Raw genomic sequence first — 15725 nt, 5'->3', positions numbered from 1 at the left:
AATTTGTACAAATCAATCAAAATCAATAAAAAATTTTAGATAGCAAATAATAACTGATAGTGCAATTTCAATAGTGTATTTCAATAGTTTCAGAGAGTCAATAAAATCAAATCAATCTCAAATCAATTCGGTAAATTTTATAGTCAAATATCAATCAATATAAATACATTAAAGGTAATCCTAATGGGTCTAATGCAGAGATAGTTGACAAAATCAATTATTTAATCAAAATCGAAATAAAATTCAATAATAAAATAAGCTCTAGAAAATCATATATAAAATAATTGTTAAAATATTGATTTAAAATTTTATTTAAAGACAAACTTAATGCTAAGAAATTTTAAAAGAGACTAAAACGGTGTCATGTACTATAATTACCACTCACATGGAATCTCCAAGACAATAGTTATTTTCAATAGACGAGAGACAATTTCAACTGACTGATTGAATATTTGAATCTCCTACATACCCAAAATATAAAAGAAAAATATTAAATAATAATAAAATAAAATAATTTTAATATATATATATATATATATATATATATATATATATATATATATATATATATATATATATATATATATATAATATATATATTACGAATTTGGTTTTTATATATATATATATAAAGGTGGATGTGGATGAGCAGGGGGAATTATATATCTTTAAATATATATATATATATATATATATATATATATATATATATATATATATATATATATATATAATCTAAATTGAAGGTTATTATCTCACAGTAATCATGATCAACCCAATTCAATACCAATGATCAAAGGAAAAAAAATAAATTTCTAGAGTAGTTGTAACAAATCGAGGAAAGAAAATAAAATCAAATTCACCCATTATTGAATAAGGAATGAGAATTTTTACCTTGAAAACAGAATCGAACGTGATACATAGAGAAGTAAAAATTTAGGAATTCTCTGTTGAGAGTATTTGATAGAAAAAGGAAATGACAAACAAGTTTTGAGAGCAAAGTTTAGCAGAAGAGATGATTATGGTATATATATATTTCAAGAGTTCTATTAGCTGTAGAATGAGATAAGAGTTATTATTGAAATATATATTTAATTTCAAAAATAATATATATATCTAAAAATAAATAAGCAGACCATCTAATAAAATATATATATTTTTTATAAGTATATTAAATTATTGTTAGCTAATTAAAATAAAATAATAATAAATAATAAATGTATATGGGTTTTCACAATCTCCTTCTCCCTCCCCCTCCAAAGTCTGAATCCAACTAGCACCCCTTCCTTCCCTTTACCTTTGTCGCAAGCTCTCATAAGCTCTACTCTAATCGTCCTCCCTCCCTCCCTCCCTTCCCTTTCCTATCAAACAACCCACAACCCCCTTCCCCTCTAAAATCTTGAAGGCAAGATCCTTGAATGCCATTTAGATGCAGTTGGGTCCTCAAGAAGTAAGCTGATTCTTTATGTATGCTCAAGCAAAAAAAAAAAAAAAAACTAATACTCTCACTAAGCAATTGAATTTTTTTATTCAAAACTCTAAAAGAAAAGGGCCAAATTAATATGGATGAGGCTGATGAAAGCCATAACAATGATGGTTTAGAGGAAGAGAATAGAGTAAGGAAGGTTGTGAGAGTTATTGAGAAATTATTGTATATTCTTAAAGCACATGCTCACTCTATATAAAATCATGAGTTTCACTCCCTATTAATATGAAAAAAGTGAAAAATTTATGTCTAAGGGAGCACTATTTCTAGTGCTTCCCATATATTATATAATTAGCCAGAGTTATTGGAAATCAAATGCTATGTATTCCATTGATTGAGGCAACATATATATACATGAGTTTATTGGATAAATTTTGACAATTGTCCCTGAACTTATCTAGTTGTAACATTACAATCCCTCAACTTAAAAATGTAATATAAAATTACATCAACTTTTAAATTTTGCATAGTAAAATCTTTCTAATCTCCCATTATCAGTTTTTCAGTTATATACTGATATGGATAGTTCCAACATGGAGTTTAGTTAGTATTTTTTTCTCTCTCTCAAAGCATGTGTAAATTGAATCTTTATTCTCTCTATATACAGAATAATTTTTCATGCGTAAAGAGAATAATACACTCTGCATAAGAGATGAGAGAAAAATATTGACTAAGTGCCATGCGAGAGCTATTCACATCATTTTCTAACTAAAAAATCAATAATTGAAAGTCAGAGAAATTTTACTATACAAAATTTGAAAGTTTGGGAGGTTTTATGTTACATTTTAAAGTCAAAGAACTGTAGTGTTATAACTATATAAATTTATGGACAGTTATTAAAATTTATTCTGAGTTTATTACAAGTCAAAGTATAGTTGTTGCATACTGTTACAAGGTAGTTACATGAGATAGAGATATATATGTATAAAATACAAATAATCCGATGAGCCTTACCACGGGTGATGCAAATTTCTCCTGGGACGACATTGAAGGCCGCGTGCTATGTATATTGAGATTGAGATTCCATTTGATTGCGCCATGTGGAGAGGAGACGACAAGCTATTCATGTGCAGGCAAAAACTTCAAGTTTTTTGGTAATAATGGGTTTGTTGATTTTTCTACTTTGGTTTTATTGATTTGGGGCTTCATATGTTGATTTTTTTTATTTGTTTTTGTTGAATTTCTATTTGTTGATTTTTAATTTTTGGCTTTTTTTTATTGATTTTATGTGAATTTGGTTGCACTTTGATTATATTTTGGTTGGCAACCCAGTAAGTCATAAGAACTTGAGAGAGAGAGAGAGAGAGAGAGAGAGAGAGAGAGAGAGAGAGAGAGGGTGGATTATTTGAGACTGTTGCGCCTCTCAACACTATCTCTAAGGAAAATTATGACTTGGTACACTAAATTATGCCTATGACTTGGTGCATTGGGACTATACAATAATTTACGCTATCTCTAAACCCTTCTTTTTGACAATGAGATGACTTCTAACCTCCTATCGATATCAAGAAACCCCTATATAAGGTGATGAAGGGTGCTTTCTTGTATGTATTAAATAAAAATTTAGTGATTTTATTTTAATAAATTAAAGTTAAAAAACGAAATTGAAACAATCCCAAAATTGAACAACAGTCAATAAAAATTACTTAGCTCTTTTTACGTAAGGTATATAGATAATCCAAGTTATGTTCTGCATCTCTACGCCACATAAAGTTGATCCTAGACAACCGATAAGCCTGCTTTGTTCTGTTCTTCTTGCATCCTCAACAATCTTTAGCTCCAATTCGGATTTCTCCTCAGTTCTTTACTTTGAACTTAAAAAAGTATGATTTCACTCAAATTTTGCAAGACCCACCTTTCGCCATCTCTCCTCAACTCCTCCAAGCTCCAAAAACAAAGAACAGAACAACCCATTTTTCTTCCAAAGAAAGTAGTCCACAGAAGAAAGCTTACAGTAAGAGGATGCAGTGGACAAGAACCAGAGAAAAAGAAGACAGAGAGGAAAAGTTTCTTGAGTCTTGAAGAAGCTGGTCTAGTTGAAATATCTGGTTTGAGCACTCATGAGCGCTTTCTGTGCCGTTTAACGGTATCACTCTTCTCTCCCTCTTGAACTCTGTTCAAGAAAAATCAAATTACAAATGAGAAATATAATAATAAATATCAAATTTTATATATTAAAATCTGTCTTTGCTTACTCAGATATCATCACTGAACCTTCTGAGAGTTATCTCAGAGGAAGAAGGGTGTGCAATTGAGGAGCTAAATGCTGGGAGGATATGTGACTGGTTTGTAAAAGATAAGCTGAGAAGAGAGCAGAATATTGAATCTGCAGTCCTTCGGTGGGACGATTCTGAGTTCCAATTTTGAGCTTTTGTGGTTCTTTTTATTGTTAATTAACCCAAAAAAAAAAAAAAAGCAGAAGGGTATCTTCATGAATATCAGGGAAATGTGATTTGTTTGTGAGATTACATAACTTCCAATGAAGTTTTGTTTGTATTTCTGGAGAAGTTTCATTTCCATCCGACAATATTTCTCTGCATTGATCCTGAAACTTTATAGAGATGCCTCTAGAATTGTTATGCAAAGCTCAACCTTATCCCTTTTTCTTTTAGATAATGTTCATAATTAATAAAAGTTGTTTATGAGATCATGGAGTTCAATTATCCTTTATACCATTGCCGTTTGTGCTCCATACATTACATCATTATCCTAATCAGTCTTCTAATATGAGTTTGAGATTTATATCTTAAAATTTCATTTATTTTGTAAAAGATAATGAAAAGTATTTTTTAAAAATATTTTTTATAAAAATATTTTTTATTATTTGATTGTAATATTAAATTAATAATATGTATTTTCACAATTTAATAAAGTTATCAAAAGTGAAAAATTACTTTCTCTCTTTTGAGAAGAAAAAAGTTATTTTTTTTAAATGATTTAATTTTTCTTTTAATTAAGAAAATATTTTTCTTTGACTTATTTTTTAGTGTCTCAAATATTAGAAAATACAAAAAAATATTTTCCGTGAAATAAGTGGAGTCTAAGTTAAATAAATATCATTGATATATTTTTCTTATTTAGACTCAGTCTACTATAGACTTAAGATATAAAATGTATAGTGAGATCTATCTATTAAATACATAACATGCTTGTGTCTTAGATCCAAACCGAGTTTAGGCAATAATTTCCCTATCATTCATAAATAGTTATACCATATCTATGATTAAATTTATTTCTTAAATTTAGACTCCATTTATTTCACGTACAATAATTTATATAGAAAAAATATTTTACATGAAAAACAATTTTAGAAAATATTTTTTAATGAAAATATTTTCGTTGTTTGGTTTGTAATATTGAATTAATAGTATATATTTATTTCATATGTATATATAAGTGTTTTCACATTTTAAGAAAATTATTAAAGTTTAAAAAATGAAAAATGACTTTCTTTTTTGAAAAAAGGGAATTCATTTTTCTTAAAAATGATTTAAGTTTTCCTTTAACCAGTAAAATATTTTATATTGATTAATTTTCTTGAGGCCCCAAATGCTAAAAAATACGAAAAGTATTTTTTAAGAAAATATATTATAATAAAATTGTTCTCTCTGTTATAAATAGCTTATATGTTAGACAATAGAGGAATAAAAAATTCTCACATTGTTAAAATACAAGAAAGGGAAGATGTGAAAAGAATGAAAATAAATATATATTATTCTATGATGGAAATTGGCACGCATTATGTGTGAAATAAATAATTATTTTTGTGACACCCCTTACCCGTCTACAGTGTAGCCGAGTAAGATATATTGCACAGTATACCGGAACACTATATTTTATCTCAATTATTTTTATCATTCCTTAATTTATTTCTTAATGGTCATGAAGTGTAATTTGTGAAATTTTAACTCATTTAAGTTATTTATTGAAATTTTAAATTCATTTAAGGTTCCGAAAATTTTATAGAAAATCCGGCGGAGTACCGACTAAAAATGGATAAAACAGTTCTTCGGAACCTGCGAAAAACACTTCTAATAATTTCCAATCATTCTCAAACTCCATTTGTATCACATCAATTTACAACAATTTCTTAACAATTCATCCATTTGTCATTCATTCATTTCACATCATCATCATGCTTAAATCATAAATAAATTCTCACATGGTATTTATAATCACAAAGTTACAAATACTTACATTAATACAAAATTATATTACATAGGTTTCAAATATACATGATAAAATAAGAGTTTAATTACAAAACTTATAAAAATCACAAAATATAAAATGGGACCTAGTGTCCTACCAATGCACTGTAGTCTGTGAGGTGATACGGATACTATGCAGAACTGTGAACGGCCTTACCCAGTCTGTGATCTACTAGGCTTTCTGTCCAAATCTTCAGTACCTAAGCGTTGCAAAAGCGACGCGCTAAGCATAAAGCTTAGTGGTGCCAATAATACAATAAAATATAATACGCAAATAAAAATGATAATTTCCTAGTTATTGTGTTCATAAGAAATAATAATTACTAACTTATTGTTTAATCGAAGGCTAATTATATTTTATGATATTAACTTCTTCATGCATTTTATTAATTATTTTCTTGATGATTTTGAGCTTCTTTATTTTATTGTAATCATTCTTGATCTTTATCTTGATATTTCATTTCATTATTTTCTTTAATAATCAGTTCAATTACAGTTATACTTTTCCATGCCCAAGTAACCTATACAAATTGACCGGACTGGATAAACGGGTAAATTAGCACTGGGTACCAGGTACCTCGGGCCGTCACACCATCGGTCACAATGTGTCTCCCGGTGTGCAAACAGAATGGCTAATAAGCCATAAAAGCAATAAGGCATAAAACCAAGTATAACATCATAATCAGTATAGCCATAGGCTATCATCACATAATGGCAATGAAGCCATACATCATACGCAGTGCTGCTATCAGAACCCTATTGGCATGCCAACCTATCCAAACCAATCACATTAGGCCTATTAGGGCATATTACAAAGTCATTTCTTGAATATTTGTACTTTACATGTAGGGTTACTATTCATTTCATTAGTAAACTAAAATATTGACTTTTTCATAGATAATAGGTATATTGGTTCAAATATCACCAACATACCACATTTCGCATTTTAAAGTTGTTGGCATTGGTTGCCAATTTCATTTCAAAACTTAGTGTTAGTTATTCACAATTTTCAGATTTCAAGCATTAAGTTTACTGTTCCATTGGTCATTTGTACAATAGGAATTTGACAAAATTGTCTTCATGAAAGTTGTTTCTTATTGTGTCTAATTACATTTCTTTTTTTGAATCACTTCATTTGGAGTTTTGTAGCTCAAGTTATGGCCTAAATACCATAACTGGCCGGATTGCAATTTTTCAGATTTTTCTAGGCAGAACCAATTCTGCAAGTTTTGTATAGTGATTGCAGGTCACTTTTTAAATATGTTATGGCCAAAATTTGGGTTAGGTTTCTTCATGAAAGTTGTAGGTCTATATCTTAACTTTCTGCTGGTAAAATTTCAGATCAATTGGACCTTTCTACACTGAGTTATGACCAAATGAATGAACACTATTCATTTAATTATTTTGCCCAGGCAGAATGCATGTCACCTGGATTAGGGCAATTTTTAGGTCAACTTGGTTTGGTTTTCTGGGCAGGGTTCTTCACCAAAGTTGTGCCATTATGTGTTTAGTTTCATGTCCAATTGGCCTTACACCAATTGAACCTATACAACTCCATTTATGGCTGCCCAAACCTGCTGGACTCATACTCAGTCCTGCAGGTCACCAAGGGCAGCATGCCTAAACTCAACTCCAACATCCTTACTCACTTCAATTCCTACTCACACACATTCAAATGGTCACTAATTGACCATTACAATGTTAACATACCATTACATGAGCAAACCATAATGTTGTTCAAGTGTCCACATTTTCAAGGTTCATTCATGCATCACACTTGCATTTCACTTACTCTTACATGATCAAGCACTCATCTCATGCTATGAGCAGCTCCTAACCACTCTGTTTCAAGTAATTTCATCAAACACTAACCACCCCTAAGCTGCCAAAATTTTAGGGATGCACATACACAAATTTTTATTTTGTTTTCTTACACTTCCCACTTATTTCAAGGTATTAAACATGGCTTAAGTAAAAGAAATAAAAGATTGGACACTAACCTCTTTTGCTCACTCTTCCAAGTCTCCAAAACTTCCTTCTTTCTTCTTCTTTTTGCTGGCTAGAGGATGTTCAAGTTGCAAGATCAATTTTTTGTGAAGCAAGGTTGTGGTTTTAAGGTGAGATGAGGTGGGATTTGGGAGCTTACTCAAGCTTCCATGGAGGTTGGGTTGGGGTAAGGTTTACGGCTGGTCTAGTTTTGGGGAAGAAACATATTGCTTTTTGTTTATTTTTACCTCATTTTACCTCTTTTTAATTGGTTTTTAATAGCTTGTTCAATTGTGATTGGTGGGAGCACTTTTAATGACATCATATGATGTCAAAATTCCCTATTTCTTTCATTTTTCTTTTCTTTTTTTTTACTCATTTTTAATTTAATTTTTAGCAATATTTATTCATATTTTATGTCATAATAATTATTTACTTAACTGGACAAGTCAGCAAAAAATCATCTCTGAAGACAAAATGATCAAAATGTCCTCCGTTTGGCTTAACAGACTAAAATTGTCTGTACCGATTGAAAAATTTTTTTAAGCCTTTTCTTGGCATTTTAATGCCATAGAATCCTCAATGACTCTTCCCTAGAGTCCCAAAAATTATTTTATGAATTTTCTCCCGAGTCTAGGGCTCCTAGTTGTGAGAACCGCAACTTCCCACTGGGTTACCCATCGCTAGGGCACCGGCTCATTTAACTTAGTTGTATTTTATTTTTAAAATTTTTTCTAAATTTTTCTTATTAATATTTGAGTTAATTATGGTTCTTCACTTTAGTTTAAATATTTTTCCAAATGTTCTAGCTGTCCGGACCGACACCGGTCACTGGAACAGTAGAATGTACGGAATTGCTACAGTGAGGGTGTTACAACTCTTCCCCTCTAATTTAAATTTCGTCCTCGAAATTTACCTGACTTAAGTAATCGTGGAGTTGCTACCTCCTTGCTTCTTCACTTCCTTGTATTGCCTCATCAATGTCTGGGTTTGGCTCCTCCTGAGCTTCCATAGCATATACCTGTGGTGCCACCCTGACTTCGGGCCTTTCAACTGTCTCAGAAATAATCTTCTATGAAATGTCAGCCGTTTTTGCTCTACCCGATCTTTTAGCCCTTTGAACTGTAGGGGCAGGTCTATCAACTTGTACCAGAGCTATTGAACCACTCCTCTGAAGGCAATCTCTTATGAAATGATCCATAGCCCCACACTTGAAACACTCTCCAGTTAACAGTCGACACTCCCCTCTGTGTCTCCTACCACAGTGCATACATTCAGGCATTGGGGCTGATCCCCTTGTTATTGCGCCCGAGGAGCTAGCTATAGATATTCCAATCTGGCCTCTCTGGCCCTATGTCTGATCTTGTGAACCAGAACCTTTAAACTTCTTACTATCAGTCGATATACTTGACTGCCCTGGTCCAAATTCCCTCTTACACTGCCTATCTTTCCTATTTTGTTCACTTAATCTGACCCTTTCAACTTTCACTACGGCTTCAACTAATTTTGTGAAGTCCGTAATCCCCAAGGCAGTGATCATTATTTTAATATTGTCATTTAGCCCCTCTTCAAACCTTCTGCACCTCTCTGCTTCTGTAGGGACTATCTCTCTTCCGTAGCGGCTTAGTCTGATAAACTCCTTCTCATACTCCGCTACTGATAACTACCTTTGCCTCAGACTAATAAACTCTCTTCTCTTGTCTTCCAGATACACACTTCCCACATACTTCTTCTTAAATTCAGCGAGGAAGAAATCCCAAGTTATCAACTCTGGTCGGACCTCACTAGATACGGTGTCCCACCACTGATAGGCATCATCTTGAAGTAGGGACACAGCACCCTCCAAGTTCTACTCTGGGGTACAATGCAGTTGCTTTAATACCCTTATGGTGCGGTCTAGCCAATTCTCAGCCGCCACCGAGTCATCTTCTTTCTTACCAATGAAGTCCACAGCCCCAAATTTTCTCAGTTTTTCCAGATGGGATTTCTACTGTGGAGGTGGTGGTGGTGGCATAACCCCAGCCATCTATCTGAAGAATTCAGCCATTTGCTGAAACATAGCCGGCGGAGGCTGTGCAAGCACTGCTGGTGCTGGTGGAGCAGGTTCTCCCTGACCCCCAGTCTCAGTTGCAGGTGGAGCACGACTCTCCACTTCCTCATCTAATCCTCTTTGTGACGTGGAGTTCATATCCTAATCAAAATAACAAAGACAAACAGATCTGCATTAGTGTCACCTCGACTCTTACAAATGTAATGCATGGTATGGACTCTATCTAGACCTAGAAACGCCTAAACCGTGCTCTGATACCACTAAATGTGACACCCCTTACCCGTCTACAGTGTAGCCAAGCAAGATATGTCGCACAATGTACCGGAACACCATATTTTATCTCAATTATTTTTATCCTTCCTTAATTTATTTCTTAATGGCCATGAAGTGTAATTTGTGAAATTTTAACTCATTTAAGTTATTTATTGAAATTTTAAATTTATTTGAGGCTCCGAAAATTTTATAGAAAATCCGGCGGAGTACCGGCTAAAAATGGATAAAACAGTTCTTCGGAACCTGCGAAAAACACTTCTAATAATTTCCAATCATTCTCAAACTCCATTTGTATCACATCAATTTACAACAATTTCTTAACAATTCCTCCATTTGTCATTCATTCATTTCACATCATCATCATGCTTAAATCATAAATAAATTCTCACATGGTATTTATAATCACAAAGTTACAAATACTTACATTAATACAAAATTATATTACATAGGTTTCAAATATACATGATAAAATAAGAGTTTAATTACAAAACTTATAAAAATCACAAAATACAAAATGGGACCTAGTGTCCTACCAATGCACTGTAGTCTGTGAGGTGACACGGACACTATGCAGAACTGTGAACGGCCTTACCCAGTCTGTGATCTACTGGGCTTTCTGTCCAAATCTTCAGTACCTAAGCGTTGCAAAAGCGACGCGCTAAGCATAAAGCTTAGTGGTGCCAATAATACAATAAAATATAATATGCAAATAAAAATGATAATTTCCTAGTTATTGTGTTCATAAGAAATGAATAATTACTAACTTATTGTTTAATCGAAGGCTAATTACATTTTATGATATTAACTTCTTCATGCATTTTGTTAATTTTTTTCTTGATGATTTTGAGCTTCTTTATTTTATTGTAATCATTCTTGATCTTTATCTTGATATTTCATTTCCTTATTTTCTTTAATAATCAGTTCAATTACAGTTATACTTTTCCATGCCCAAGTAACCTATACAAATTGACCGGACTGGATAAACGGGTAAACTAGCACTGGGTACCAGGTACCTCGGGCCGTCACACCATCGGTCACAATGTGTCTCCCAGTGTGCAAACAGAATGGCTAATAAGCCATAAAAGCAATAAGGCATAAAGCCAAGTATAACATCATAATCAATATAGCCAAGTATAACATCATAATCAATATAGCCATAGGCTATCATCACATAATGGCAATGAAGCCATACATCATACGCAGTGCTGCTATCAGAACCCTATTGGCATGCCAACCTATCCAAACCAATCACATTAGGCCTACTAGGGCATATTACAAAGTCATTTCTTGAATATTTGTACTTTATATGTAGGGTTACTATTCATTTCATTAGTAAACTAAAATATTGACTTTTTCATAGATAATAGGTATATTGGTTCAAATATCACCAACATACCACATTTTGCATTCTAAAGTTGTTGGCATTGGTTGCCAATTTCATTTCAAAGCTTAGTGTTAGTTATTCCAATTTTCAGATTTCAAGCATTAAGTTTACTGTTTCATTGGTCATTTGTACAGTAGGAATTTGGCAAATTTGTCTTCATGAAAGTTGTTCCTTATTGTGTCTAGTTACATTTATTTTTTTGAATCACTCCATTTAAAGTTTTGTGGTTCAAGTTATAGCCTAAATACCATAACTGGCCGGATTGCAATTTTCTAGATTTTTCTGGGCAGAACCAATTCTGCAGGTTTTGTATAGTGATTGCAGGTCACTTTTTGAATATGTTATGGTCAAAATTTGGGTTAGGTTTCTTCATGAAAGTTGTAGGTCTATATCTTAGCTTTCTGCTGGTAAAATTTCAGGTCAATTGGACCTTTCTACACTGAGTTATGACCAAATGAATGAACACTGTTCATTTAATCATTTTGCCCAGGCAGTGATGCATGCATTTAATATCATCATTTAGGAGTAATTTTTGCACATAATTTACCCTTGTTCATAGCTATTATTATAGATATTAGTATATATTTAGTCAATTTTATAATTTTCACATTTCTTAGTTTAATTTTTGGAATTTATTTGTTTTGTAGGTTAAATTTGGAGAAATTTGATGTATTTTGATCAGAGTAGCCATTTGGAGGAGATTATAGTCGAATTGCAAAAATTTTTAAAGTTGAGTAAAAAAATGGCCGAGAGCGACACAACCTGCGCACAACCGATTTAGCTTATGTCGCAGGTTGTGTCGAATCGTCAGATATTCAGGCAGATTGTTGCACAACCTGCGACACAACCGATTCAGCTTATGTCGTTTTTACTGGAAATGGCTGACGTGGCATTCTCGTTACTCTGACTTTTTACCTCACTTTCTCTGGAACCTTCCCCCATTTTACCCATTCTAGGGCAGACCCTTAACCCATATAAAGCCTCCTTTATCATTTTCTTTCCACAGGGAGCAAGGGAGGCATTTTTGGCAAGAAGAGAAAGAGAGAAAGGGGGAGCACGTGAAGCGTTTCTGCAGCAGCAGCAGGGAGCTCGTTCTGCACTCATCCAGCAGCAGATTCTTCTGCAATTTTCTGGGTTTTTCTGTTCCTTAACTTAGATTTCCATTATTTCTTCATTTATACATTTGGGTTTGTCTTGAAACTATGATTAGTGAGTAGTTATTTGAGATTCTAGAGATGGGTTTGTAAGTATTGATTTGTATTGTGGTTTTGAACTGATTTAGTCATTTAAATGAGGGTTGTTATATTTTGATTTATTGCTTGTGAGCTTGTTGCCTTGCTTGATGAATGGGCCCTCATTAAGTTAAGCTTTAATCCTTAATAGATGGACTGAAAAGTGAATATTTGGGATAGATAATCTTGCAATAAACTTAGTTTTCTTGGTGTTAGAGATAAGCTAAGAGAATTAAGGGGACTTTCCAAAATCAATTAGAGCATTAATTGGGTTTTTGTTAGGTTTAAAATACCGTGAAAACAGGGTTTGATTTAATGAAAACCAACTTTGAGATGCTTGAAAAAGGTTTCAAAAATTTAAGAATTGATTTCCCTCAAAATTGCAATTCTCATGTGTTTGGCTAAATTAGGGATAAACCACATGCAAACAATATTGAAAAATCCAATCTCTAGAATCACTTTAATTTTTATTGAATTTAGATTTAATTCCTACAAAATTTATAAATAGCATTTTCAATTTAAATCTTGGTAATCTAGCTCAATTAATTTAGTTAATTGTTTGATTTAGCTTAAATTCCTCAAATACCAATTTTAATTCCAAATTTCATTTTACATCTTTAAATTTTGTCATTCTAATTAGCTTATACTTTTATTTCCAATTTAAGCACAATTCCCTGTGGGATCGATATCATTTTTAAAACTATACTACTGTGACCCGTGCACTTGCGGAACACAACAACATCAAGTTTTTGGCACCGTTGCCGGGGAATTGTTTGTTTTTAAGTTGGATTTTAATTGTTTTAAGCTAATTAGAATTTTTATTTTCTTTTATTTTCACTATTGTTCCTTGTGTTTTTCAGGTACTTTCCTTGTTTATGAGACGATCGAAAAGCACAAGTGATACTGAATTGTTGTTCAATCCTGAAATTGAAAAATTCTGTTGAGCCAACAAAAAGGAATATAAGAGAAGAAAAGAAGCAGAAAAAGAAGAACAACAAAGATTTGACCAAGATGAGACAATTGAAAATATGGAGAATCAAAATAGAGCTATTGGTGGAGACAATGGAGGAAATGAGCAAAATAAGCAAAATGAAGTTGTTAATCAAAATGATCCTCAAAGAAGATCCATGTTGGATTATGCTTTTCCTAGATGTGCTGATGTGAGAGATAATAGACCTATCATTGGAGCTAATCAATTTGAGCTAAAGACTGGTCTCATTCAAATGGTTCAGAATTCACAATTTGGAGGTAGTCCACTTGAAAATCCTCATTTTCATTTGAAGAAATTTTTGATGATATGTGGTACACAAAGGCAACCTGGAGTTTCTGATGAAGTGATTCGGCTCACCTTATTTCCATTCTCTCTTCGAGATTCAGCATTGGAGTGGTATGACTCACTTTCACAAGCTACTATAGCTACTTGGGAACAGCTATCTCAAGCTTTTCTATCTCAATTTTTCCCACCTGGGAAGACTACTCATTTGAGGAATTTGATGGTAGCTTTTAAGCCAAGGGATGATGAAACTTTGTATGAATCTTGGATGAGATTTAAGGAGCTTGAAAGGCAATGTCCTCATCATGAAATACCGAAATGGATGATTGTTCAGAATTTCTACACCAGAGTTACTCCAGCCATAAGAAACACAATTGATTCACAAGCAGGAGGAGATTTCATGAGAATGACAAGTGAAGAATGCTATGATCTATTAGAGAAGATTGCTCATAATACCCATTTGTGGGGAAATCTTAGAGCACTTGAGCCAAAGAAAGCTGGAATTTATGAACTTGACTCAGTTAGCTACATGAATGCAAGATTTGACCAGTTGACTCAGCTTCTTAGTGATTTTTGCACAAAGGCAACAACCTCAACTCCTACAACTATGCAACAAGTTGCTTACACAGATGGAACCCAAAGTTGTGGAGTTGATTACTCTTCTTATGGTGATGATTATTTGCAAGAACAAGCTGCTTATGCAGGAGGTTATCAATAAAAACCTATGGGAAATTCTTACTCTAATGTGAACAACTCAACATGGAGACCACAAGCAACTTTTACTCAATAAGGCCAAAGCTCAAATTATGCTCATAACCAGCAGTATGTGCAGCAGAATAGACCTCAGTTTCAGCCTCAATTTCAGCCCACAAGGCAGCCACCACCGGGATATCAAGCAAGAGCACAACAATCCCTTCCACCTTATGAACCGAAGCCAACCTTGGAAAGCATGATGGAGAAATTTTTTGCTGAACAAAGCAAGATGAATAGTAAATTGGAGGAAGAAATGCAACACATGAGACAAACCATGGATCAATTACAAGTCCACAACCGCATGTTGGAAACTCAATTGGCTCAACAAGCAAGCTCATCGGCAAGCAAATCCTATGGGAACCTACCTAGCCAACCACAAAACCCTCATGAACAATGTAAGGTTGTGACCTTGAGAAGTGGTAAGAAAGTTGGTCAAGAGAGTGAAAACAAGAGAGAAGAAAAAGAGAGCACAAAAGAAGAAAATTCAATTGAGAGCAAGAAAAATGAAAAAGAAGAAGAAAGCAAAAGTGAGCAAGATGAAGGAGAGAAACCATACATCCCGCCTGAACCTTACAAGCCCACCCTTCCCTACCCTCAAAGATTCATCAAACATAAGCTAGACAAACAATTTGGCAAATTCCTTGAAGTGCTAAAGAAGTTGTATATCAATGTGCCATTCACTGAGGCACTATCCCAAATGCCAAGTTATGCCAAGTTTTTGAAGGAGATTCTTTCCAACAAGAGAAGGCTAGAAGATTATGACACCATAAACTTGGGAGAGCAATGCAGTGCTATAATTAAGAAGAAGTTACCTCCCAAACTCAAAGATCCGGGTATGTTTTCCATCCCTTGTCATATAGGTGATAATTGTGTGGCAAATGCCTTATGTGACCTTGGAGCTAGTGTCAGCCTAATGCCGCTTTCAATATATGAGAAGTTGAATATGGGAGAGTTGAAGCCCACAAACATGTATCTTTCATTGGCTGACCGTTCAATTAAGTATCCAGAAGGCATTCTAGAAAATGTGCCTATCAAGGTTGGGAAATTCTACATTCCGGTGGACTTTGTCATTCTAGATAT

The 15725-nt window shown here is 33.3% G+C and overlaps 1 protein-coding gene and 1 non-coding gene across 2 annotated transcripts; one reads left to right on the top strand and one right to left on the bottom strand.

The window, feature by feature from the left end:
* Positions 1–2806: 2806 nt before the first annotated feature.
* On the top strand, positions 2807–4146 carry LOC110640307 (uncharacterized). The gene is made up of 2 exons (XM_021791567.2): positions 2807–3572; positions 3686–4146. Exons 1-2 carry the CDS (start codon positions 3312–3314, stop codon positions 3851–3853), a joined length of 429 nt encoding a protein of 142 aa, XP_021647259.2. The 5' UTR covers positions 2807–3311; the 3' UTR covers positions 3854–4146.
* Positions 4147–14097: 9951 nt separating this feature from the next.
* Positions 14098–14204, bottom strand: LOC131170922 (small nucleolar RNA R71). The gene has a single exon (XR_009141686.1). It is a non-coding gene; the product is annotated as a small nucleolar RNA R71 (small nucleolar RNA).
* Positions 14205–15725: the final 1521 nt, after the last annotated feature.

Source organism: Hevea brasiliensis, chromosome 11 (assembly GCF_030052815.1).
Source record: "Hevea brasiliensis isolate MT/VB/25A 57/8 chromosome 11, ASM3005281v1, whole genome shotgun sequence".
Lineage (NCBI taxonomy): Eukaryota > Viridiplantae > Streptophyta > Magnoliopsida > Malpighiales > Euphorbiaceae > Hevea > Hevea brasiliensis.
Note: the sequence above shows the minus strand (reverse complement) of the source record. Positions and strands in the feature narration are given on the sequence as shown.